This window comes from Pagrus major, chromosome 13, assembly GCF_040436345.1.
Source record: "Pagrus major chromosome 13, Pma_NU_1.0".
NCBI lineage: Eukaryota > Metazoa > Chordata > Actinopteri > Spariformes > Sparidae > Pagrus > Pagrus major.
The window spans coordinates 1,982,989-2,007,375 of NC_133227.1; the positions used below are offsets into that span (position 1 = coordinate 1,982,989).

The following is a 24,387-nucleotide window of genomic DNA, read 5'->3' on the forward strand; positions in this document are numbered from 1 at the left end:
TAGGTAAAGTCATGCTAAATGTCTGGCCCATATATTTTGTGGTTGAGGGCAGGAGAGGAGGGTGAGGGGGAGTGACGCCGGAGTGGGGCGCTCTTGGCACTGTTGCCAACGGCTGCCTGGTGCTCCCCTCACCCCATCAACACAGTCATGCACACACACAAAGAAACACTCCACATCTAACAGCCTGGCCTGCCATCTGGTGGCCGACTTTTGAGATGCATCTCTGTCTTCCTTATGGTAGTTACAATATCTCGACCAAACCACAGACAAATAACATATATGCATAGATTATCGCATTAATCGACTGATAAATACATGATTACATGCCATTCTAACCTAAAAGCTCTCCTCAGACGGGTCTGTCAAACAGGAAACGAAAACACCACACCTCAAATGTGTACTCACTCTCTCTGAGCCAAAGCTCTGACTCACACCTCCTCGCAGTCTGTTGACAGGGAAACACTGGTTGTAGTGGGCGGATGAATAAGTCTGTGTGGAGGTATTACACTGAAGCCTGCTGGAGGTTTGAGTAGGACACAGTTCCAGGCCCAGCAAACTTCATCTCACTGTGCGAGACAGCTCTCCACATTTGTGCACGCTGGGGGGCGGATTCGTCATCGGCCCTCCAAACTCACACTCAAAGTAGTAACTGAAGAGTCATTAATGTGATGGTGATATGATTGAGGGTAAGTATGGTATGCTAAGAGGTGAATTAATCAGATAATGACTACAATATATTAGACTTGGGCGGATTGATCCCCAAAGTATTGATACTACCAATATAAAGTGTTGTTTTGAGTATCAATACTAGTATCAATAGGACTGACACAAAATAAAACAGATCCATCACACGTCAGATCACATCCTGGGTACACTTTTTATAAGTCACATGATGAACATTTGCAATTTGCCATTAAAAATTGTCTTGTGTGATGAAGTCTTTACGAGGCTAGTAAAGAGAAACATGTCATGTTTTCTGGCAAATAACTTGGTAGTAATTAAGATATATTCAAAAGTATCATTTTAACAGTACATTCACCTCATAAATCATGACGTATTTCTCTATGATAGCACATTAGCTGCTTTTAACAATGAAAAACATTGATATCGGTATTGATATCGGTGATCCTGGCCCTAGTATTACTTGGTATCAAATTTAAATCAAATCCTATGGTATGACCCACCACAACAATCTACTATTCAATTTGTAGATAACTTGTTATTATAGAAATTCTTAGTTCTGGTTTATCACACTAGACTTAACTGTCTTAACGAAAATATGGTGGATTGTCATGACATTTTGTAAACGGTGCCCAGTGGATCAATCGAAATCTTGCCCACAGCAAGTCAAAGTTTCGACTTTCACAATGTCCAATACCTTGGTTTATGACCAGATGCCTGCAAAACTGTTGACATTCCCATCAGCCTCAATTTTACTTTGTGTTTAGTGCTAATTAGCAAGTATTAGCATGCTACCACTCTAATCTAAGAACATGATAGACATAGCTGGAAGTTAGCATCACCTTGGATCCCTCGACAAAAAAGCTTATGGGATTTTTGAATTTGATTTTCTATTATTGTTGAAAATATAATAAAACACAGGATTATGATACTTTACACATTTTGTTCAGCAAGATAATCTTCACAAATGAACATCACTTTGATGATTTTCTAAGCGTAAATGAAAGCAAATGCTAATGTTAGGCTACACCCCAGTCACATGACCTTAATATCACCACCGCTAAGTGTCTCACTACACAATTACTATATACATTTTCTGTATATAAATGACTCTACAAGTTAGTGGTTAGGGTTACCCTAACCCTAACCCTCACTGATTTTCGGGTTTTAGGATTTTTTTTACTACAGCACACCTTGTAAACATTAGGACTGTTTTGGTAAAATTGTGTAAACCATAAATGGAAATAGTAGAACATAAATACAAAACTAAAACCTTGCACACCAAATGGCAAAAATGTTTTTCTAAAGAAGCTTCACAGTCATTCACAAACAGTTAAAGGTTTAAAACAACATCATGTGTTCGAAATGGCAGACTGTTCAATTTTAGAAGTCTTTTTATTTCAATCTTTTTGGGATAAGAGAGTTTTCTGATGCGATGAACAAGTCTGAATGTATAATCAACATTTCCAACATATAACCAGTAGTGTGGTTTTGGTTTTCCAACTTGAATTTATGGAATCAGAACAAAATGCAACATTCATTCACCCCCTTCTTATCACTTATTTACTCATGCTGGCAACTCGATTCTTCATAAATCTTTCTCGGTCTTGGTTTCTGATGAGTTGTTCATGAGTCATGCTGTTGATTTCATTTATTCAAAGACTGCCTCTTGTTGTTGCAGCATACTGTTCTGCCCGAGCTGCCAACACATGTTGTTCTGTTCAGGCCGAAGTCTTGAGACGCTGACATCGTCTTGCTTCCCATCCTATCACGAAAGTGTCCTCTGGATAATGAGCTCTACACGCCTCCCTCCACTTCCCACATCGCCCACTGCCTCCCTCCCTCACCCCTCAAGTCACCCCTGATCAACATTTTTCAAGTTGTTAATCACTTATGTCAGCTTCTGGTAATTATAGACAATTAATCATGTGTGATTCACTGTCTCTCTCTCTCTCCAACAGCATTGTGCTCTACGCTGTGTGAGTGAAAACGACAGAGGTGAAACTGCCTTTATTAAGTAAGCAGCAGCAGGGAGTGAACTCCCCAATGATAAGCTGCATGTTGCAGTGCTTTGGCTTACACTTCCTTGAGGCGAGCGATAAAGGCCAGGTGGAGATTAAATTACATTAATTCCATCGCCAAAAGCCCTGACCCAGAATGACTTACAAGACAAGGAGGATGGAGTGATGAGCTGTAGAGAAACTACTGCCAAAGTACTGAAAAATGAATTAACCATCAGTGTCACAGCACACTGTGGTCCTAACCTGCAATGTTATGGCAACAACCTTTAACACACACACACTGCAAAAACAGAAAGGCAAAACACAAGAAATAAACACTAAATCTGAGCAGAAAATGACTTAATACTAGTGAAATGTTCTGTCCATGTAGCTAGATACTTTTTTCATCTTGAAAGAAGTTCAGTTTTTCACTTGAGATAGGACTTTCTACAGCACAGTAATACGTTAAAGTGATTAGTTACATAAAATGTCATGGTAAGTAGGTGATAGCCTTTTTTAAATGTCTTTGAAATGACCCCCCAATTAAGACAATAATTACTTAAAAATGTACTGAAAATAACCCGAACAAGATTTGATAATAATAACCTGCTATTTTTTTTTTCCAACAAGAGGTTAATAAATAGCTGGTGATACATTTCAGAAAACTGAGAATAGTTTCCTTCAGTAGGCTACCGCACTGAAGTGAGTTGTTGCAGCTCTATTTCCATCTAGTTTCTATCTAACTTCTGCAGGTAAGTAAACTGAGTTGTGTCTTTTTAACCCTTTTGCATTCTCACCAATACCACTTCAGCAGATCAGTCCAACTTTGGAACAATTTTCCTAAGAGTCAGTTTTAGTTAGCTACCATGAATCGCTAAATACCAACAGATACAACTTCATAATCAAGAACCAAGTGACCCATTTTAACAGTTTCATACCTATGGAGGCCTGCTGTCACACAACTCAAGTAAAATGTCATTATGTTTATATTCTGAGATAACAATACATTTGAGACTGTTGGTTGTTGAATTGGTGAGAATGTAAATGGTTAAAAAAAAAAGTAAAGTACTTCAACTGACCTGTAGAAGTGACAGAAACTAGTTGGAATTTAAAATGGCATGATCAGCAGGCACTAAGCAGAAACCAGTTGGAAGTTTCCTGGAAATGTATTGAAGAAATTACCAGCTATTTATTCACTGCTTATTGGAAAATAGCAGAATGTTATTATTAAATAATATTGAGGTACATTTGGATGAATTTTGGCGTAATTATTGTTGTAATTTTGGGTTAATTTCAAAGAAATTGCAAAGTTTTTTGCATTCTTTATCTTAAGCACTGATTACTAAATACCAGTGGCCTTTTTTACTATTAAAGTAATCAATTCTACATATTCATGACCAATTAAAGAATATACCATGAATTAAAAAAGCTGTAAACGTCGTCGTCGTTTTAGCTAACTTCCTGTCCATTTTGCAGTTAGCAATCCCCTCCCTCTTCTCTACGTCACCACATGAGCAGTAGTCGCCAGACATAGCAGCAAATGGGAGGATCCTGCTCTCTGTGTGTTCAGAGCAGACGGGACCGCCTCTTTATGGAGTTCTCTGTCCTGATTGGATAAAGTAGGCAGGGATACCAGAAAATGTCTTCTTGTCTTGAGACACTTGGGTTACTGACCAAACACTCAGTGATTACTGTTGGGATATAGAGCTATTTAACACTTATTTTGATAAAAACAGATCACTTACAGCAGCTTTAACGATATGAACTAGTAAATAAGATAATTCATTGGCATAATTTCTTGGCAAGCACAGATTGTTTTGCAGTGCAACAGGCTGCACTGACTGTAACTCTGTTTGCTGTCATTTAAAATGCTCTGTATTTATTCATTCCTACAAGTATGAACCTGTGAGTGCTTTCCGTCATCTCTCATTTTCATCTGCCCCCACCCGAAACTATTAACGACAAACGGCTATTTTTGAAAAACAACAGAATCTACACACCCAGTCTGGCAAACATGGATATGCAAACATTGTGTTATCAACATGCACAGTATCAGCCAGTCCATTACCAAGCATACTGTAACCTTGCCTATGATACTCTTAACGTTTTTTGTCCTCTCTTCCGGGGTTGCTTGTAACAGTCAGTGCTGTACGGTTGTAAGTTCAGAAGCTCTGTGAGTGCACTCCTGTGAAGATGTTCTCCACACTGCGATTGTTGGTGCTTATGAGCATAATAGGTAACTACTACTTCTAATGATGTGTTTTGGGCTGATTTTATTTTGTGTTGCTTCAAGTCAAGAGTGTTGAGCTTTGGATCAAACTGTCTTGTAACGTGATGAACGTGTTGTTTTGCAGGATGTGTGGAGTTGATCACGGTCACCACTCCGCAGAAATATGTCAATGTTACAATGGGTGGAAGCGTCCTGCTCCAATGTATGTTTGTTTCCACTATTGAGCAGACTACCGGCCTTACCATCCAGTGGGACTATGTTTCGACGTCCGAAATGACGCCACAGCAGGTAGACACACACACTCAGAGCTCTGCACCAAGTGAAGCACTTTTGATGTGCTCAGATTTGCTTAAAATGAGTACTATTACCGACTGGGTGAGGTTTAGTGACTTCCTTCATTGATAGAAAGTGAGATAGAACAGATATATTTCCTATTAAATGTATTGAGCACAAAGAAACTCCTTTATCTCTAGATTTAGTTTGAAGTCCAGCAGCTCACAGTGTTTGTTCAATGACTGCACAAGGCTTTGAGTGATACTGTAAAGACTTCAGTCATTTCGTGTTTCTTTCGAGTTTGCAAATGCAGGACAGGCATGTTGCTGCTTGAACTTAATTAACGAAAAGCAACAGACCAGTTGGACTCACACCGGGTGGTATGACATCTAATGAAAGAGCTCGACATTTTTGAAAGATATTCAAAATCACTTCTTTTTTAAAAAAATTACTCACAGAAAGTCGCATCTTGCGCGCGCTCACACACGCACGGGTTCCCTCCTTTTTTTCAGTGTGGCGCCCAACTGTTCGGGTCACACCTCACTGAGTCAACAAAGGCTGTGAGTGAGAAGTCAGATAAAAGCAAATTTAATATGAAACACCATCCTGAATGATTGCAGATATTAATGAGCACGATTATTATTTTTTAGTTTATAGTTTTAAATGAATTCAACAGGACGACTAATGTGCAATTAGCTGCCACAGGTAATCAAGTTACTTTTTGAATGAATAGAATTTATGTATGTATGTAACTACACTATAAGTTATCATTTAGGCCCTGAGGACAACTTTTTAACTTAGGGTTAGAATAAAACATTATTAAATCTCAGTATCATTTATAATTTAAAAAAACAACTAAATGTTCTCGCTGCTCCTGATCTCCTTATTTTTCATGTGCATGTAAATATATCTATAGCTTTGTATGAAGATGTGTACATTTACTGTATGTATTTTGACATTTTTTAGCAGATCTGTGTGTATGGAAGTGGAGTGTGAATGTTATTGTTTTGTATTTTCTGTATATTTGTGTTAACGGTGCAATATGTAGGATTTTAGTTGGATCATACAAAAAATGATCAACAGAATGTGGAGAAAAAAAAGTTCTGACGTTGTGATGTCTGTGGATTGTGTTGCAGAGTTGTCGTTGCATCTACTGAGGTTAGCATGCTAACCAGCTAGCCCCGGCCTGTCCGGGTCAAAGGCCTCTCTGATATTGGTGTAAACGCCTACACTACCCCTGTGCTGTGAGCTCCCATTCGTGACCACTAGCTGCACGGCTAACTGAGCTATCTAGCTAACAGCAACAACGTTTAGCAGAAGTTATGAATTCAACAGGTGGCAACAGGTTTATCCTTCTAATACTGACGATTGCAACAGTGTTACTTTATTTCACCAACTTTGGATCACAATAGATTGAAGGTCGGAGAATGATAAACTCCAGACTTCTTCATCAAACCAGATCTATGACACGGTATGAAGAAAAATTTTTTGTGAAAGAAGTGTCTTCATTGTGTTTAACTTGTTGCCATGTGCTTCCAGGTGTATTTCTATCAGTCAGGAAAGGAAATCATTGTAAAAGGTTACGAGAGCAGGCTGCAGCCGCCCTCTTCTCCCGCCACGACCAAAAACGCCTCAATGATGATAAACAACATGCAGTCATCAGACGCCGGAGTTTACACCTGTGAGGTTCACAACTTTCCCGATGTGGACGGACAGTCTCAGGTCAACATTATGGTGAATGTTCTTGGTAAGTTTTGTTAACTCTAATAGACATGTTTTGCCCCCTTGGATAGATAAAGTTAAATACACAATGTGAAACACTGCTGCGAGGAGCTTCTCAATCAAAACAAAAGAGTTAGGTAGTGTGGGATCATGGGAGGTGTTGCATTTATTTTTAAACAAGCTCTTTTGTTGATGAAAATCCATCTAGGTGACTCAGGCAGAAATGTTCATGGGCGAGGTGACATTGTGTTTAGTCACGATCACCGACCTGCCTCCTCTCCCTCTGATTCTCTTGGTGGAAATGATAACAACAGGCGACCAAATGAAACGCACCATTACCTTAAAAATTAAGGATTTCTCTGGGTTTGAACACTGTTGGAAACATTTGGGGATAAAATATAGAACAAAAACTAGTTGGTTTTTTGAGACATTTTGAAAAAGATGTTACATATTATATGATTAAAGAAAAGTTCACGGGTAAGGAGCTTTGAATATTTCGTAAATGCAAACTTTAGAAATATTCAGGTTACTTTAAAAGTCAGAGAATTGCGTATGAAAGTATATAATTATTTATGCCAATCTGTAAACATCCACACAGTGCTGAGTCTTGATCTAATCAGGCAAGGTAATCAAAAACACTGTGAGGGTGTATAGTAGGAGATTTCTCAATGCTGGGCCACACCCGTTAGCGGTATCGGCTGAATATTTGAACTTATGGGAGAAAGCAGAAGTCGCGGATCATGATTGTATCAGCATTGTGCTCTGATGTTCTGCTTTTACACTAACCATTAATATCTGACAGAGAAAAGAAACAAACCCCCCTAATCTGAACCTCGCGCTGGGTGTTCAGCCATTACTCTCCTGCTCGTACGGGTGTGGCTACCTGAAAAGGGAGAGCCAAAGTACACAGTCAGCCTCTTTGAAATCAGCCTCTGTGAATTACTGTACGTATGTAAAATTTTAACCAAAGCAAGAGTACTTTGCTTTCAAAGAGATGTCTGAGATTACTGTATCTTTTATCAGTGCTGCAACATTAACACATCTATTAAAACAGTGGCCCTGAATGGTGCGATTAGGGAATTAAATTCAGTTTGAATCCACTCATTCACTGAGTTACCATGCAGGGACAACCTCGCAGGCCTCAGTATCCTCCTCACTAGTTTCCATGGTTACTGCAGCAGTCTCCTCATTGTCAGTGTTGGAAATTAGAGTAGGACTGTGACTGCATCCTTGTACTGCATACAGAATATACATCAGCATCTGCTGCACACTGAGCACACACTTGGGTCTTCATGAAAATGTTTGCATATATGCTGTATGAATATGTATGGGTGTTCTCATGCTGATTATCCAAGGATGAGAGATTTGTTTTATCATCACTGACTGTTACATAGAATTGCAGTTATATTACAGAAGAGTGAGCAGTGTATCGTAAATTACAAATATGTGTCAAAGCCTTACCACTATCGTGAAAACACAGTAGAGATAAATATATATATATATCTGATCTGAAAAGCCTAACAGACTCCATGAAATATACAGAAAGGATTCAGTCACAACTCAGGAGCAGAGAGCTGTAAGTCCTGCCTCATGATGACTAATGGAAAGACATGTGACTTCCTGTTTGATTAACAATAAGCAAACGATCCGCCATTTTAACTCTTAAACAAGATGCACACGTTATCTTTTCCCTGCTTGGTAACCCTTTATAATAGCCATCATTAATGAATGGTAAATTTATAGTAGATTAAACTTGAGTTTATAGTTATTTCACACACAACAAACAATGAAATGCTTTATAAACCATTTATAAAACAAATTGTTTATTGTTAAGTTGCAACTGATGTTTACAATATTTTTTAAATGGTTAATAAATACTGTGTAGTTCATGTGTACACATTATTTGGATGGCCATTATAAAGTTTGAACTGATGTTTATAAGCCTTCACAATTGCTTAATAAATTATTTACAAAGCATTTCACTGTTTGTTAACAGTGAAATAACTATTAACTAAAGTTTAATTAGTTATAAATGCACCTTTTATTAATGATGGCTGTTATAAAGTGATAACATCTATCTTAATGCGACTTTCACCACCGGTTTTGAATAAGCAAAGTGTGGTTTAAATAATGGTCCCACCATTACTACAGCGGAAAATACACAGTACGACTCCCATCTTTCATTATGGCAACAATTCTTAAGTTGTGATTACGGTTTCATCCAAGTGTCTTTTCTAAAGTAACGGCTGTGATAAAGACACAATACTGTGCAAATAACCATTAGTTGGCACCATTAACAAACACAATGATTTAGTCTTTGACCAATCAAATTGTTATTGCTGCATCTGCTGCCATTACTCATGGTGAGTGATGTGTAATCAAAGTCAATGATATTTTTTTTTTCTTCAGCTAGTTAAATCTGATTAGCGCCATGTAGAGGTATAAAACATCACATTTCACTCTAGTTTTGGCATTTTATGTCTGATGATACCACCCAACATCATAATTAATCATGAATTAAAGAGATTGGGCAGCATTTTGTTAATGGCCACAAGGTGGAGCTGTTCTGCGCTTTATTATGTGATGCACACGCTCATGAGACATGGCAGAACTCCAAAAACATGTTGGTGATAATACTTTTATATTTTTACTTAAATGGGACTTTAATGGAGTTTTTATTTTATTTTACCTGCAATGGAGCATCTAAATTGTGAAAAAGTACATTTACTGAAGTAGATTTGTGGAGAGTGTGTACTAGGCCTACATAATATATTCCAAAGAAGTCGCATCACATATTTTAATTGGCTGCGTGAAAAACAGCACACATATCAAGACTACAAACTTAAAAATTTGACTTAAATGACCACAGTAGTGTAAGTGAACTCATATTAGACTTCAAAGCTGATCAATTCACTCCAAAGCTCTTGCTGCTGAAATGATATGAAAACCATTGACTGGCTGAACATGTTATTCATTATAAAGTATTTAGCAGACGGAATATAAAGTAACCTAACGAACTGATGCCTTCTTCCTGCGGTGTTTCAGAGAAACCCTCTTCTCCGTACTGCTCCGTCCACGGTGATGTGGAATCGGGTCACCTGGTCACTCTGACCTGCCACAGTGAGCGTGGGAGCCCTCGACCGAAGTACACCTGGACCAGACTGGATCAGACCAAGACAAGGAGGCCCGTACTGGGAAGAAGTGAGTGCTGAATGTTTCATGTGTTTTTGTGATATACTCAGGGACGGAATGTTGATTGAGGTGCTTGTCTGTTCTTAAGTCTTTCAAATTTCTGCTACTTTATACTTCCACTACTCTATATTTTGGAGGGCAGAGTAACATTTTGAACAATATCTTTACTTTTACTCAAGTATGGCTTTTGGAGACACACAACTGTTAACACGTATGCATTCATCCTTTCATAAACATGTGTGTACTTTCTGCAGCGACCACAACCGGAATCCTGGAAATCCGAAACATCTCAGAGTTTGAGTTTGGGGAGTACCAGTGCAACGCTACAAATGCTGTGGGATTTTCAATTTGCACTGTAGAGCTGAGCCCTGGTATGTTTATAGTGTTTGTTATTGAGAATATGTACAAATATGTACAACAAAAAACACTTTGTAATGGCCATCATTGATAAATATAGCATTCATAGTAAATACCTCAGTTAAAAAATGAAATCCTTCATAAACAATTCATTCAGCAGCTGTAAAGGTTTACAAACATCTGTTGCAAATGTATAATGGCAATCATAATAATGTTTATAGATGAACTACACATCACACAAATACATTTACCATGTATTAATGATGATTATAAAGTAATATAAACCCAAAAATACTTAAAATGCTCCTTTAACGGATATTAAAACGCCTGTTTGTGTAGAAGTGGGAGATGGAGTGATTGCTGGTGCTGTGATCGGCGCGTTGCTCGGCTGCGTCCTGATCATGCTGGTCGTGTGGTTCATCGCTCACTCTGTGAAGAAACACAAGTACAAAGCGGTCAAAGCAGCCGAGGGCAACGAGATGAAGTGAGACTTGAGGCTCTTGAACGTCGTTTCATCTCATCGTGTCGTCTCTGATTTGAGTGTGTGACTTCAACTCTCTCTGTGTCCACCAGGAGGAGCGCTCCACAGGCCCAGGGAGCCTCGGACAGGGTTACCGTGGCAACCACAGCCGGCAGCCTCCATGCTGAGGATGATGAGCCAGGAGCTTAAAAAACAGCTGGAGCAACGTCACCATCGTGAGCAACAGGAAGTCCGTGATGTTCAGGCTTTATCATGCGTCATCCTCAAATGGAATCAGTGGGATGGAGCTAATGTTCGTGTTTGAAGATGGAAGTGTTTTCTGAATCGAGGGAGTTACCGTGCTTACCAATGATTGAATGCTTAACAGTTTTTTTTCATTCACAATATAGACACAATATTTTTGCTTTTGTGTGTTTTAGCTTTTCATAGTTAGTATGACATTTATGTAGATGAGCTGATTTTTTTTGTGTCTTATACAGTTACCTTTTCTAATAAAGAAAGACATTACTGTGTTTAAAACCCCAATGACAAAAGCCTGCACTCAAATTCAGTCTTTACAGTGATAAAATATCTGAAATATTACAATGACTTAAGAAAATAAAACTGTTTTCTAGGTATCGGATATTACAATTGGCTCCCAGGTCAATACAATTTGTCAAGCAGCCGTGTTTGAAGTGTAACTATTTTATGTAAAACCTGATTCAATAAAATGATGTGTTTTCCAGTCGCTGAGTCATGTAGCTCTTCCTGTCCGACCATAATTGTCGATATCAAGTGTCATCTAGGTGGCAGCAAACATACACTGAAGCCTCACGCTGTGAAACTCGAGAGTCCCTGAGATCTCCATGGAGATTTATTGTGTGGGTTTGCATGGCTTTCTTTGATGATATCAAATAAAACGGTCCTATAGAGCACTGTGACATGAGTCTTACTGTCTTCACATGTGTAGCATCAGCAGCCCTATCTTGTCTGTGTAATAATGTCTGTTCAACATGAAATCCCTCAGTGAAAGAGAAGCCCTGAGCTGACAAGACTGAAGTGTCAGGTGCTCTTTTCCTACAGACTCTCCTTCAAAATAAGAGTTAACTTCTCAACATCTTATATATATCAAGAAGAGGCTTGTGCACATGTGTAGTCTTCAGATTATTAATTCATAAAAGATTAAGAGGGCAACTGTGGTGACAGCTTGCACCGTTTTATCCTGAGAGAATAAGTAAAAGCCAAGAATCACTGGGGCAGATGAATTACTGACATTTTGGACTATACAGTCATGTCATCGTTTTTTATTTCACCATAAATAAATGAAAATGTTAATAGCTAAACACAGCCAAATCTATACATTTAATACAAAACAACCCAGCTGTCCCTCTGCCAATGCCACAGTTTTATGATTATTCGACAAGCATGAAGGCAGCACAGACACCTTCAATATGTTTCCTGTGACTGAGCTGGTTGACATCTTTACGGAGCCAGATGGGGAGTTGACTCGCACCACCACAACTTGGCTAAGACTAAACGCATTTGCATGGATAATGCAAAGAGTCTCTGGTTTATAGCACAGCCATATTGTCCCACAGTTGTCACACTTGCCAAACAACATCTTTACCCACTGAAGGCATAATATTTTTGTGATAATCAACATGGCGGAGCCTGGTCCCAGATTTCTGTGATGGCAGGAGGAAGAGAGGTGCATAAAGTAACGGTGATTGGGTGTCAAGTTTATAATCTTAACTTTTGGATGGAATGCCATGAAATTTTGTACAGACATCCATGATTCCCAGAGGATGAACTGTACTTACTTTGGTGTAATCAGCTGTAACTGTTATGCATTATGTGCAATCCCACTCTCCATTACACCTTTTCATGAGTTTACATGATTGTATGAGCTCAAAAACGACAAACCATTTGAGAACTTACAAGTTTTATTGTTTCAAGTAGAGTTCGGGATACATTCAAACAGTATTGATTGTAGATTCAACTACAAAACAATGTACAATCTAAAACAATCAATATGTGCAAAGAGTGAGACATGATTGATGGCACTGAGCTGTACTTTCAGTGCAATTTTAATTAAACCTCTGTTGTACAGTGCATTCAGAGGGTATTCGGTCCTATTGTATTTTTCCACCTTTTGTTATGTTTTAGCCTTGTATTAAAAGTGTTACATTTATTATGACCCCATCAATCACAGTAACTAAGAATCAGATGGTCACTCTGGTTGAGCCCCAGAGTTCCTCTAAAGGGGGAAAAATTGCAGAAGGACAACCATCAGTGCAAGACTCACCGATCTTGCCTTTATTGCCAGACTGAAGCCTCTCCTCAGTCACATGAATGGAGTTTGCAAAAAATAACTCAAGATTCTGTGATCGGATGGAACCAGGACTGAATTGTTGGACCTCAGTTCAAGGCGTTGTGTCTGGAGGAAACCAGACATTGCTCAACACATGCACAATACCATCTCTATAATGAAGCATGGTGTTGGCAGCATCACGATGTGGGCTTTGTTTTCAGCAGCAGGGACTGGAGGACTGGATTGGGTTGAGGGAGAGCTGAATGGAGCAAAGTACACATATCCTTGAAGGAGAATTTAGTGTTGTTTTTTTTTCATCTGGGCCCTATATTTACATTTCATTTGAAAAATAATTACATTAATAACTTGTAGCTATGTTGCAGCCATGTCATAGGAGGTAATCTCCTGGACTGATTCCAAACCTTTTAGTTAGTATGAATTATTTAGCAGGAGTAGCAAAACTTGTTGCGTCATACTCAAGAAGACTCAAGGCTGTAGTGCTTCCACATAATAGTATGTTAAAAAAAAAGTGAAGGTGTTTGGATGCTTTCTCAATACGCTGTAGGCCAAGTCACAGAAGTGAAGGGACCTTCACACCCAGGATCAGGCCTGCAGTCCGAAGCAGCGTGCAGCGCTGAGGATGTCGTCTCTGGTCAGATAGCATCCACAGAGCTGCCTCAGGCCGGTGAACGACTCCCTCCCATGCATGACACGCCAGTTGTCTATGAAAATCACCTCATGAAGACAAGAGAGGGTAAAATCCTTAGATTACACTTAATTCTCTCTGTTTGCTTTTCAATCATGCTAAAGCTGTAAATCGATTATTTCAAATTGACCTGGCTTGGGTATTTCTAAATGCAAAGATTTATTGGCAACTCCTTTAAAAAAAGCGAAGTGAAGCTTACTTTGCCTGGACTGAGTTTCACCCACAGCTCGTTCTCTGGACGCCTTAATTCTGTTGTTAACTCCCGATGTGCCACATACCACCGCTGAACAACGTCATGGGGGACTGTGTTTATCACTGAACGGTCAAAGTTGTTGTATCTGGGAAAAAAGGAAACAGCATGGTTGTTGATTTTAAGATTAAAACATTTCCTTATACTTTTAAAAGTACAGAATATCCCTTTGAAATGACATAAAACAGCAAAAAATGTACTGTTCTCATTACTAAGAAACTACAAACCAGCTCTTGGGATAAGGTTGCCAAGTCATTATGTTAAAGGTGCAATATGTACGAATCTTTGTTTAAATCATATAAAAACATTGTCAATAGAATGTGAATAAATAACAGGTTTATGTCAAAGATGTCTTTGTATTTTGTTGCAAATTCTATTGAAGTTAGCATGCTAACCGGCTAGCCCGTAGCCACTTTGTACCTCAAGAGGTGATAGTCCGATAGTAAAAAACACAAACACTCCCTCAGTGCTCTGAGCTCCCAGCCCGGGCACAGTCTGCCAATAAGGCCACTAGATGCAAAGTTGAGTGAGCTAACTAGCTAACGGTTAGCTGTTAGGTGGCCAGTTCTTACATATTGCTCCTTTAATGCAGGAAAACATCCTAAATAGTGAGTGCTATGAAGCAAAAGTGCTGGTGTTTCCACTGCTAGCACTGGAGCTTTTGACTGTGATGGGATAGGGCTAGCTGGTTTGCATTCTGTCTTTAATAGATATCTCTGCAACAAAACATCACGTCATAACATCAAAACAGTTATTTCTTCTCATGCTGTTGATCATTTTAGTTAATTTTTGAATGCTGTCAACTAAAATTCTTACATATTGCAGACAGACTGATTAAAATGAAAATCAAACGTACCGGATCAGGTAAAGTTCATTGTTCCAAGGATACATACTGAGCACTGGGCCGATCCCCGTCATGTGGTTTTGGTGGTTGTCAGTGTTTTCAACGTACTCATGTCTGATGGGTATATTGGCAAGCAGCTCAAAGTTTTCAGGAGACTGCTGGCGAACTTTTTCAGCAGCATAGAAGCCATCCACAAGTAATGTCCTCCCCCCTGTTCCCTCGTGCTTGAGGCAGTGGAAAACCTGGATTCTGCAACAATAAATTGACTATAAAACTATTCAAATGCACATTTTCTTGGGTTTCAATTGGGATTTATCAAAATTCTGGGTTGTTTTCGAATCCCATACTCCCATGTCTCCTGCACCTACCCACATGGTTCCTGAAAGTATGAGGTGTCAGTATGACGGTCCAGAGCCAGCTGGCTGTACGCAGTGTCTCCTCTGGAAAAATCGGAGGTAAAAGACCACATTCTTCCATATGTAGTCTCCCTTGTGGATAAGTAAAAATGGCCGATTAAGATTAGTGGCATGACTATGTAATTTACAGGAGACAGAGGTTCACACAGGCCAAAAAAGTCCAGTCTTGGTACCTGATAAGACTGACCCTCTGGGTGACTGCCTCTGTGGCCTCCACTGTAGCTGGGACACCATCTACAAACGCAATCCCGTACAGAATGTAGTTTTGAAGGAACTTCTTTAATTCTTCGTCGCTGCTCATAAACGTGTCCCATTTGGCAGAAGGTATGTTTGCATTTTTATAGATGTCTGAGTTCCAAAGGATGCGAGGCTGGACGGAGCTCTGCTTCGTTGCTTCATAGCTGTTGTCAGCCAGCCAGCTCAGGCTGTACTTTGACACATGACCATCCGGCCCTGGGACACAGAAACGGAAAATATTATTAGGAGCAATTGCATGAATTAAAATGCATGACCTGATGTTGTTTAGGGAGGGTTAAAGCATAATTGGGAACTGCTATTTTGAAAAAAAAAAAAAAAAAAGCTTGTTATTTGTATATGTATTGCTGGGTACAAGCAATGCACATCTAAACTGATGATTAGCAAGGTTAACAGCTGGACAAAGTGCAACTGCTAAAAGCCCTGTCCTCTCAAGGGGCCCCGCGTCAAAATCTACCTTTATTGTATAAAGTTAATGTATATTTAATTAAACTGCAAAAAACAAACTGATGCAAAGAAAACCCGGGGCAGAATATGTGAGGAAATGTGTTCGGTTCATGATGAGTACTCAAAGTTAGCAGGATACATACAGTTTGCAAAAAGAGCACGAGTAACTGGAGGGTCATTATGGAGCCCACAGCCTAATTTCACCCAGGGCCCCCTGGTGGGTTAATCCAGCCCTGTTAGGAAGTAAGACTTAATACTTTGCACAGTCATTTTGTCTGAATCCAACTGCTGGATTAGTATAACAATGCCAGAGTTTACTGTCGGTGACCATTTTTATGGCATTTTATCTTAACCAGTCAAGTGCATGAATATAAAAAGGAGTATATTTCATGCAGGTTATAAAGGATTACAGTACAGCTCATAAAAACACAGCTATCTGTGTGACCTGTGAAGACAAGGTTTGGTGGATCAGGCCCCAGCCTGCTGAGTCATCCTCCAGGATCCACATTTTTCACATATTTGACAATCTTATTGTATCTGTATACTCTTTTTTTTCTAGGTAGATGGGGGGTGTCCTTATGGGTGAGAAGATGAGTATATCTGATCTGTGTGCAACATGGGGGCCTTTGAGAAGGAGCATTTAGAAAAGCAAGTCAGTGAGGGATGTGTTCATGGAAAGATTGTGCACACCAAACTCAGCTGACCTTGAATGTGCACCACCAACAGGGAGAGGCACACGTGACAGTACACCCACAGCAGTATGTGCATCATAAACTGTCTCGGGGCTGACGGCTCCCAATTTGTCAGTTTATGTAAGGTTCAGTGCCACTCTTGTGCATACATAACAGCCCAGCATCCAAAAAAAAAATGCTGGAGTCCAGCAGCATACAGGGAGGCATCAGTCAGCCACATAAGCCAGACAGACAGAAAGCACAGGCCTCTCCAAGCTGCCAGACTCTGCCTGCACTGCTGTGGTATTAAAAGCTTGCAGTGATGGTATCAACCTGCCCACATCATGCAGCCTAATCCATTTTAAAAATGAAATCCTCCAGCGCTATAATTACCTTCCTGCTCATGTCAGACCTGACCCAAGCTATGTTGTGGGGTCACAAGGTAGGGGTAATGTCAGGGTGCACATGAGCAGCTGGCAAGGGACGCTGTAACACCTGTTTCCTTTTCCACACCTGGCTGCTGAGGGACCGAAAGAGGGAAATTAAATCCCACATGACTTTTTCCCTTTGTGCGTAGGAGCAGGCAGCTACTGGAGACAGATTGAGGGATAGCTCCATCTAGTCGGGGGTTGGGGCTGATAAGCTAGTTCCACTCAGCCTGCTGGGGCCTCTGAAGGGAACAGCAGTGAATGATGAATTGGAAGTCAGCTTTATGGGACACAATTGCATGAGCAACAGCTTGAAACCATGACTTTCACATTTCCTTTCACTGTGTCCAACTACTGTTGTGCAGGGCTGGTTGCACTGGTGTGCCTAACTTATTAGCACATAATTTAGGTGTACCCAATGCATTTTAATTTAATTTCTTAACACATTATGTAACTGATTGTACCTCTGGAGGTGGAACAGGCACCACAGCATTTTTCACGACAAAAAATAATCAATAGCCCGCGTAATAGTGTACAGTGAAGTAATCTGGCTGTTTGTGGCAGAGGAACACTGCATAAACACAAATGATCCTGTGGTTAAACTCGCTTCGCGGGTGGTGAACCACCATTGCTGATTAAAATCTATCTGACTCGACTCAGGCACAAATGTTAACAAACGAGGTGCCGTTTTAAAGTTGTACTCACCTTAAATGTAGTCTTATAAGCTGACTTCTCTATCTCGTAAGTATTGACGGCGACTGTTACTTTAAGTAAATTGTGGATTCCTCTGGGTTTGAAGATTGTTGGAAACATTTGGGATAATGTAATCACCCAACTCAACAAAATATATAACATAGGTCCAGTTGTTTTCAGACATTTAAATGCAGAATTCCTACATATGATATCTTTAAAGCCAGATGTTTGTTGTGGCAGCGTGTTAATGGTGCAGTTAAGGTAATGACCACACCTTAAGGATAACCTGATATCAAAGAGGGAAAAGTCCACTTTCACCTATATGTGATGTAAACTGGTATATTGTCTTGCTTTAAGTAAAAGATTAACCCCAGGTTTTATGTTGTAAATGCCTTATGTCATTGTCCTTAGATTTGTTTTCTTGGTGCTTTTGTTCCCAAACAGAAACAAATTATTTTTGCATATGGCCGATGCAAATATTTTCAGAATAAATGTGCTGTAAAACATAAGTGCTAATAAATTGTGATATATCTGAATTGCTCTATCAAATACATTACATTTGACTCAATCCCATTTAAGTTCTGACTTAACACACACCAAAAATATTTCCCAGAAACTCCAGACCGCTCTTTAAGGGTCTTTAATCTGCAACAACTTTTCCACGATTTCCCAGTAAACTCCTGTCAGAGTTACACTTGAGCACAACAATGTAGTAGGAACATGCAGAACAAGTCATTAAAACAATTTATCATAGTAACAACAATTATTATTATAATATAAATAAACCATGAAAACCATTATAACAAAATAGTTATCACCGCTGACATATACCAGAAAAATATCATCTCAGTTGCTTTATTAGGCAACAAGGAAAAACAAATCAGATTACAGAGAGTAGAGTTATCTTTTCGATCAAAGCAGCACATAAATGGAACGCTGTACCGGTTCACATCAGGTAACTCAACACTTCCTTCTTCACACACAGGTCCTTTTCTCAAAAGTTAAGAATGGTTTACAAGTCAGTATAAAACCTGCACGCTGCTAAACTACCCAGCTGCTTGACCGAAGTTAGTTTGTTTTTACTGTTGTTACTGTCTTTTGGTTATCTTTGCTTTTATCTGATTTTGCAAACTTAACTTTGTGCTCGCTTGTGTTTGCTTTTGCTTCCTTGCGCTGTTATTTGCTCTGCTCATCGCTGCCCATGTCTTTGTCCTGTTTTTACTGAAGTTGACAGGCCTTACTGTACATCGTGATTGTTGTTTTGAACTTGCTTCTTGATTTTAAGTTTGCGCCTTGCCAGGGATACAGCTGAAAACCCTCCTCTATGCTAATTCTGGCATATTACATTAATGTTCATTATTATGTTCTTGATTTTGTGTCACAAACACATGGCCAATTTTATAATGTGTTTGCTCAAAAACAGTGCACACAGCAAGGAGTTTTATGTTCACCCAGAGACCCACAAACCAGCAGGGGTAAATCACAAGTTTCATGATTTCAGGATAAGGCAACCGAAAGGAGTCGTGCGTGGAAGGAAACGGTGACACAGATGTGTCATGGGAATTTCAAAATAAAGGCCTATCTTAATGATGGCGGCGATATGAATCGATGTTTTCACTTTGCATCGATTCCCTTGGATCATTGATCATTGAGTCGATATATCGATCCGGAATACACATCGATCCGGAGCCAGCCAGTTTTCTGCGTATGAGTTGGGTTGTTGTAGTTTGGACACAAGGCCACAGGATTATGCAATACTGCAGGGCCAAAAGGATGTGATTTTGTATTATTTCCATTAAAAATTTGCAATGAATTTCCATCATGTTACATGCATTGAAGCAGGGACTCCTGTTGGTTGGAAATCCAACTCTGTATAATGACTTATTACTTTGTGGTTAAGGTGTATTTGTTTATATTGCTATTCTGAGGTGAGATATCACAGTGACACTCTGCCTGTCAGACCACCTCACCAACACACTCTTGCATTTCCTGTATTTATAACGGACTTACATGAGAGGACGAGATGACCATCCTGCACACTTGTGCTGTCCGGCCGGATGGTGAGGTCTATGCTCCCAGTGTCCACGTTTCTCTGGTTGGTCTGGGAGTTGTATGAAGACGCAGAGCGGCAGTGATCCCGCAGCCACACGTAGTTAAAATGCATCGGGTTCCCTCCATAGTTGAGCACTGGTGAGTTCACACACAGGAGTTAACAGTCGCCCCAAGTGATGCCCCGTACATAAATCGGGTTGAAATGGGATAAACTCACCGAGACAGTCCTCAAGTAAGTGGAAAGTTGCTGACGCACACGCACGGATCTGCGTCTTGCGACTCCACGGTGCGACAGACAGCATCTGAGCCTGTTTCACCGCAGGCTGCAGTTTTCTGATCAACGAGCCCAACATCCTGCACGTAAACACAATCTTCTGATCAACAAACTACTTGTTAACCCTCAAACTTTCTCCTCCGTGGTCACCGCGCAGTCCTAGAAGCGTCACCTGAAGTGAGACTGGCGAGCTTCATAAAATGTCTCAATATGCCAACATGGGACGAGATCAATGATTAAACGCAGCATAGTAGTTCCTGTTATTCTGGTGAAATGTTGTAGCCATAACACGCTCAGGCCTGGATGGTGGAGGGTTTTTGGCGCATGCGTGGTTCGCTTTACTGCGCAGCCCGGATGTAAACACTTTGGAGGTGCGTTTGAGGCTCGGACACCTGAACATTTATCTGACGCCTTCATTATGTTGCCACTTTATTAGGTACACACAACAAATGCAGTCTAACATCACAGCCCTGCATTCATGGTGTTGAGGCACTTATAAAGAGGTGTTGATTCAATCTTATGGCCATTATGGAGGCTGTAGTTCCAACAAGTAGGTCTGCGTACGACACGTGTGTGGATTATTAAAGTAGAGTAACTCTTCACAATAAGGTACACAAACATGGTTATCATTATTGAATTACAGATAGATACAGTTATAGATTTGTGGTGCAGAATCATTTATTAATCAGCATCTTCTATTATCTCATGTAATATTCACTGTGTATTTTTGTGACTTACACATTAATGAAAATATAGGCTATATTTATTATTAGTAGAACAACTACTACTTTTAATATTATTATTACATATTTCATGAATGTTGCTTTTTTATTATATTAGTATATGCTATTAAATATCATATTCTTGACATGCAAATTGTATTGATAATGTTATATAGATAAAAAAAACAAATTATCACTCAATATATTCTGGTTAAATAACATGTCTGTGAGAAAACATTTGTGCAATGTCAATAATATTTACCAATTAGCCACCTTAATCACAAGTTATTCTTTATGTGCGTCTTAAAGTAAAGTGAGACATAACACTGAGTAGTTTGAGTTCAAAGCATTAGGTTCAAAGCGATGTCTGCAGCAGTGAACATTTATTTTTAAGGCAAGTTATATAACATACAGAATATGGCCGGCATGTGAATATTAATACATCTTTGGGAATCCTGCTGTCTCTGGTTTGTTTGAAACAATGAAAAACAGAAAAATCTCACCAGCTACTTGTCATTATCATACATTTATACTTATAAAGTATCAAGTATCAAGAAGTACTCAGTATGATGTATTACCTTACATGAGTGTGAGCAAAAATATTAACTAATAATTAAGTAATCAGTAGCTAATGACTCTACTTGGTAACTACTCAGTATTATGTATGACTACTTGAGGGGGCACAAAATAGTAACTAATGAGTAATTAGTGACTTCACTTGGTAACTTCTCAGTATGATGGATGAAACTTGAGAGGACACAGATATACTGCATAATGATTAAGTGACTAGTAATTAATGACTACTTAATAACTACTCAGTATGATGTATCATTTTACACGAGGTGGCACACAAACAGTAACTAATGATTAAGTAATTAGTAATTAATGACTCTACTTGACATCTACTCTGTGATGTCTCACTTTACTTGAGTGGTTACACAAAGAGTAACTAACTAATAAGCAATTAGTAATTAATGAGTCTATCTGGTAGCTACCCAGGGGTGAGGTGCACAAGAACAGTAACTAATGATTAAGTACTTAGTAATTAATGAGTTGTTACTGGCTTGTGCCACTCTGCGGTTGGTTCTTAGTTAATCAGGAACATCTCCTGAAGAAAGTGGTCAGTATGTAGATTCACAGATATTTATGAACTAATCATTAACTAGTGATTCATATATATAGTATCTTTCAGTTCATTTACTAGTAATTCATCATTATTTAATATATAGTACTCGATTCACAGTTATTCAGACATTACTCACTACTGATTCATTAATTACCAAGTCATTCCTGCTTAATTTCTCAATAGTTCCTTTGTTAATACTCACAGTTTTGTTTATGTTATTGTAAAGTGTTACCAAGTTGGCAAATAAGGGGTCAGATTAAATTCAGCAGACAAAGCAATACCTCAATAATAATAATAATCTTTACTTGGTGTAAACTCAAGCTTACAGTCAGCAACACATTATGATATATAAAAAAAAATACTGCCTTTGTGGAATAGCACCGGAAGGTTTACATTTGAAGACATACTGTACCGAGTGTTTTCTGGTGGCCCACTCTGAAAGCTAAAAAATACTGCAGGAAGCCCTGAACAGTCAGAGGTGCAACTTCTTTGGGCTATTAGCGCACAGATGGGGAGTGACTGGGTGTGACATGACAGGAAACGTTAGCAATGCAATCAGGCACTGATAAAACAGAGTAACTATTGAGTAAATCAACTGCGACAGAAGCAGTGTTTGCTGCTCCCCCAACAGTACGAAAGGCCTTTTCTAATGTGAAGTTAATGACCTGTACATTTACAGGTAGCCATTGTCATGGGTTCTGCTTTTGTATCAACTGGCATTAACATGTTGATGTTAGTGTTGGATGGCAGATGGAAACCTGTATGCTGGCTCCCTCTGGAGTCACCTCTGGAAATCGACTGTTTATCAGGAAGCTCATACCTTCTCACCTGGCTGAAGACCTCTTTTCCTTTTCCGCAGTTAGAAGTCAGTTTTTACTTCCCTTCTTGTACATCATAGCATCGACCCTGCAGCTGTTAGAATAAATGAATAAATAAGTTTCAATACAAGAACATTCATCACACATAGAACATAATAGAGCATCCAAGCAGATTAAATGTTTTCATCAAGGAAGTGACGTCCCTCAGCCATTATTTTCAACACTCTGAGTCAGCTTTCTGATTTTGTTATGCAGCTGTCATAAAAAAAAGGTTATACAGATACATTTGTACATAGAGTCAAAGTAAAGAATGCCTTTTTGCATGTACCAGACATAAATCATGTGTATGATAATGGATGATTAGGCTTTTGTGGTGTTTCAGGAGACTAAAGTGCTGGTTGTGTAAATGCATTTTTAATCTGATGTATAAGCTACAGCAAACTGGACTGGGACCATTAGAGAAGATAAACAGATGCTCTACTGTACTAACACTCTTGAGGGCTTGTTGTCAAAGTAAAGTGCATACATGCCTTTTATTGTTGCATCTGCACACATTAGTATATATGCTGTTCATGGGAATAGGCTGGGCAGTGTTGGAGGAAGTATTCATCCATTATTTTAGAAGTAATGATACACTGTAAACATACTCTGTTACAAGTAAAATCGGTATGGAAATGTAATAAAAGTATTGAAAGTAAGTCATATTATATATTATATCATTAGATTGCTATTCGTTATTCGTGTTAATGTAATGGCAGGATTTCACTGATGTAGCTGGTTGAGGTGGAGCACATTTTAAACTTTTTTGTATAGGACTACAACTAAATATTATTTTCATGAAGGATTCATTTGTTTTTATTTTAATACTGTGTTCTGTATTTTTCTTCTGTGTATTTCTGCTGTGTATTTCTACTGTGTGCTGTGTATTTCTGCTGTGTATTTCTACTGTGTATTTCTACTGTGTGCTGTGTATTTCTACTGTATATTTCTACTGTGTGCTGTGTGTTTCTACTGTGTATTTCTGCTGTGTGTTTCTACTGTCGATTTCTACTGTGTGATGTGTATTTTTACTGTGTGCTCTGTATTTCTGCTGTGTATTTTTGCTGTGTACTGTGTATTTTGACTGTGTATTTCTACTGTGTGATGTGTATTTTAACTGTGTATTTCTACTGTATGATGTGTATTTCTACCGTGTATTTCTACTGTGTGCTGTGTGTTCCTACTGTCTATTTCTACTGTGTGCTGTGTGTTTCTACTGTGTATTTGTACTGTGTGCTGTGTATTTCTACTGTGTATTTCTACCCTGCAATTCTACTGTGTATTTCTGTTGTGTATTTCTACTGTGCGCTGTGCATTTCTACTGTGTATTTCTACTGTGCAATTCTACTGTGTATTTCTACTGTGTTCTTTGTATTTCTACTGTGTTCTTTGTATTTCTGCTGTTCATTTCTATTGTGTA

General features: G+C 39.1%; 2 protein-coding genes across 2 annotated transcripts; one reads left to right on the top strand and one right to left on the bottom strand.

Annotated features, from left to right (window-relative positions):
* Positions 1–4,874: 4,874 nt before the first annotated feature.
* On the top strand, positions 4,875–11,125 carry LOC141006739 (V-set and immunoglobulin domain-containing protein 1-like). The gene is made up of 7 exons (XM_073478961.1): positions 4,875–4,917; positions 5,036–5,199; positions 6,724–6,931; positions 9,952–10,107; positions 10,353–10,469; positions 10,795–10,939; positions 11,029–11,125. Exons 1-7 carry the CDS (start codon positions 4,875–4,877, stop codon positions 11,123–11,125), a joined length of 930 nt encoding a protein of 309 aa, XP_073335062.1.
* A 1,715-nt stretch (positions 11,126–12,840) lies between these two features.
* tmlhe (trimethyllysine hydroxylase, epsilon) lies at positions 12,841–23,015 on the bottom strand. Its single transcript, XM_073478999.1, has 8 exons — positions 22,931–23,015; positions 20,206–20,342; positions 19,947–20,123; positions 15,616–15,895; positions 15,395–15,514; positions 15,039–15,275; positions 14,132–14,270; positions 12,841–13,961 (listed from the first exon to the last, which is right to left on the bottom strand). Exons 2-8 carry the CDS (start codon positions 20,339–20,341, stop codon positions 13,830–13,832), a joined length of 1,221 nt encoding a protein of 406 aa, XP_073335100.1. The 5' UTR covers position 20,342; positions 22,931–23,015; the 3' UTR covers positions 12,841–13,829.
* Positions 23,016–24,387: the final 1,372 nt, after the last annotated feature.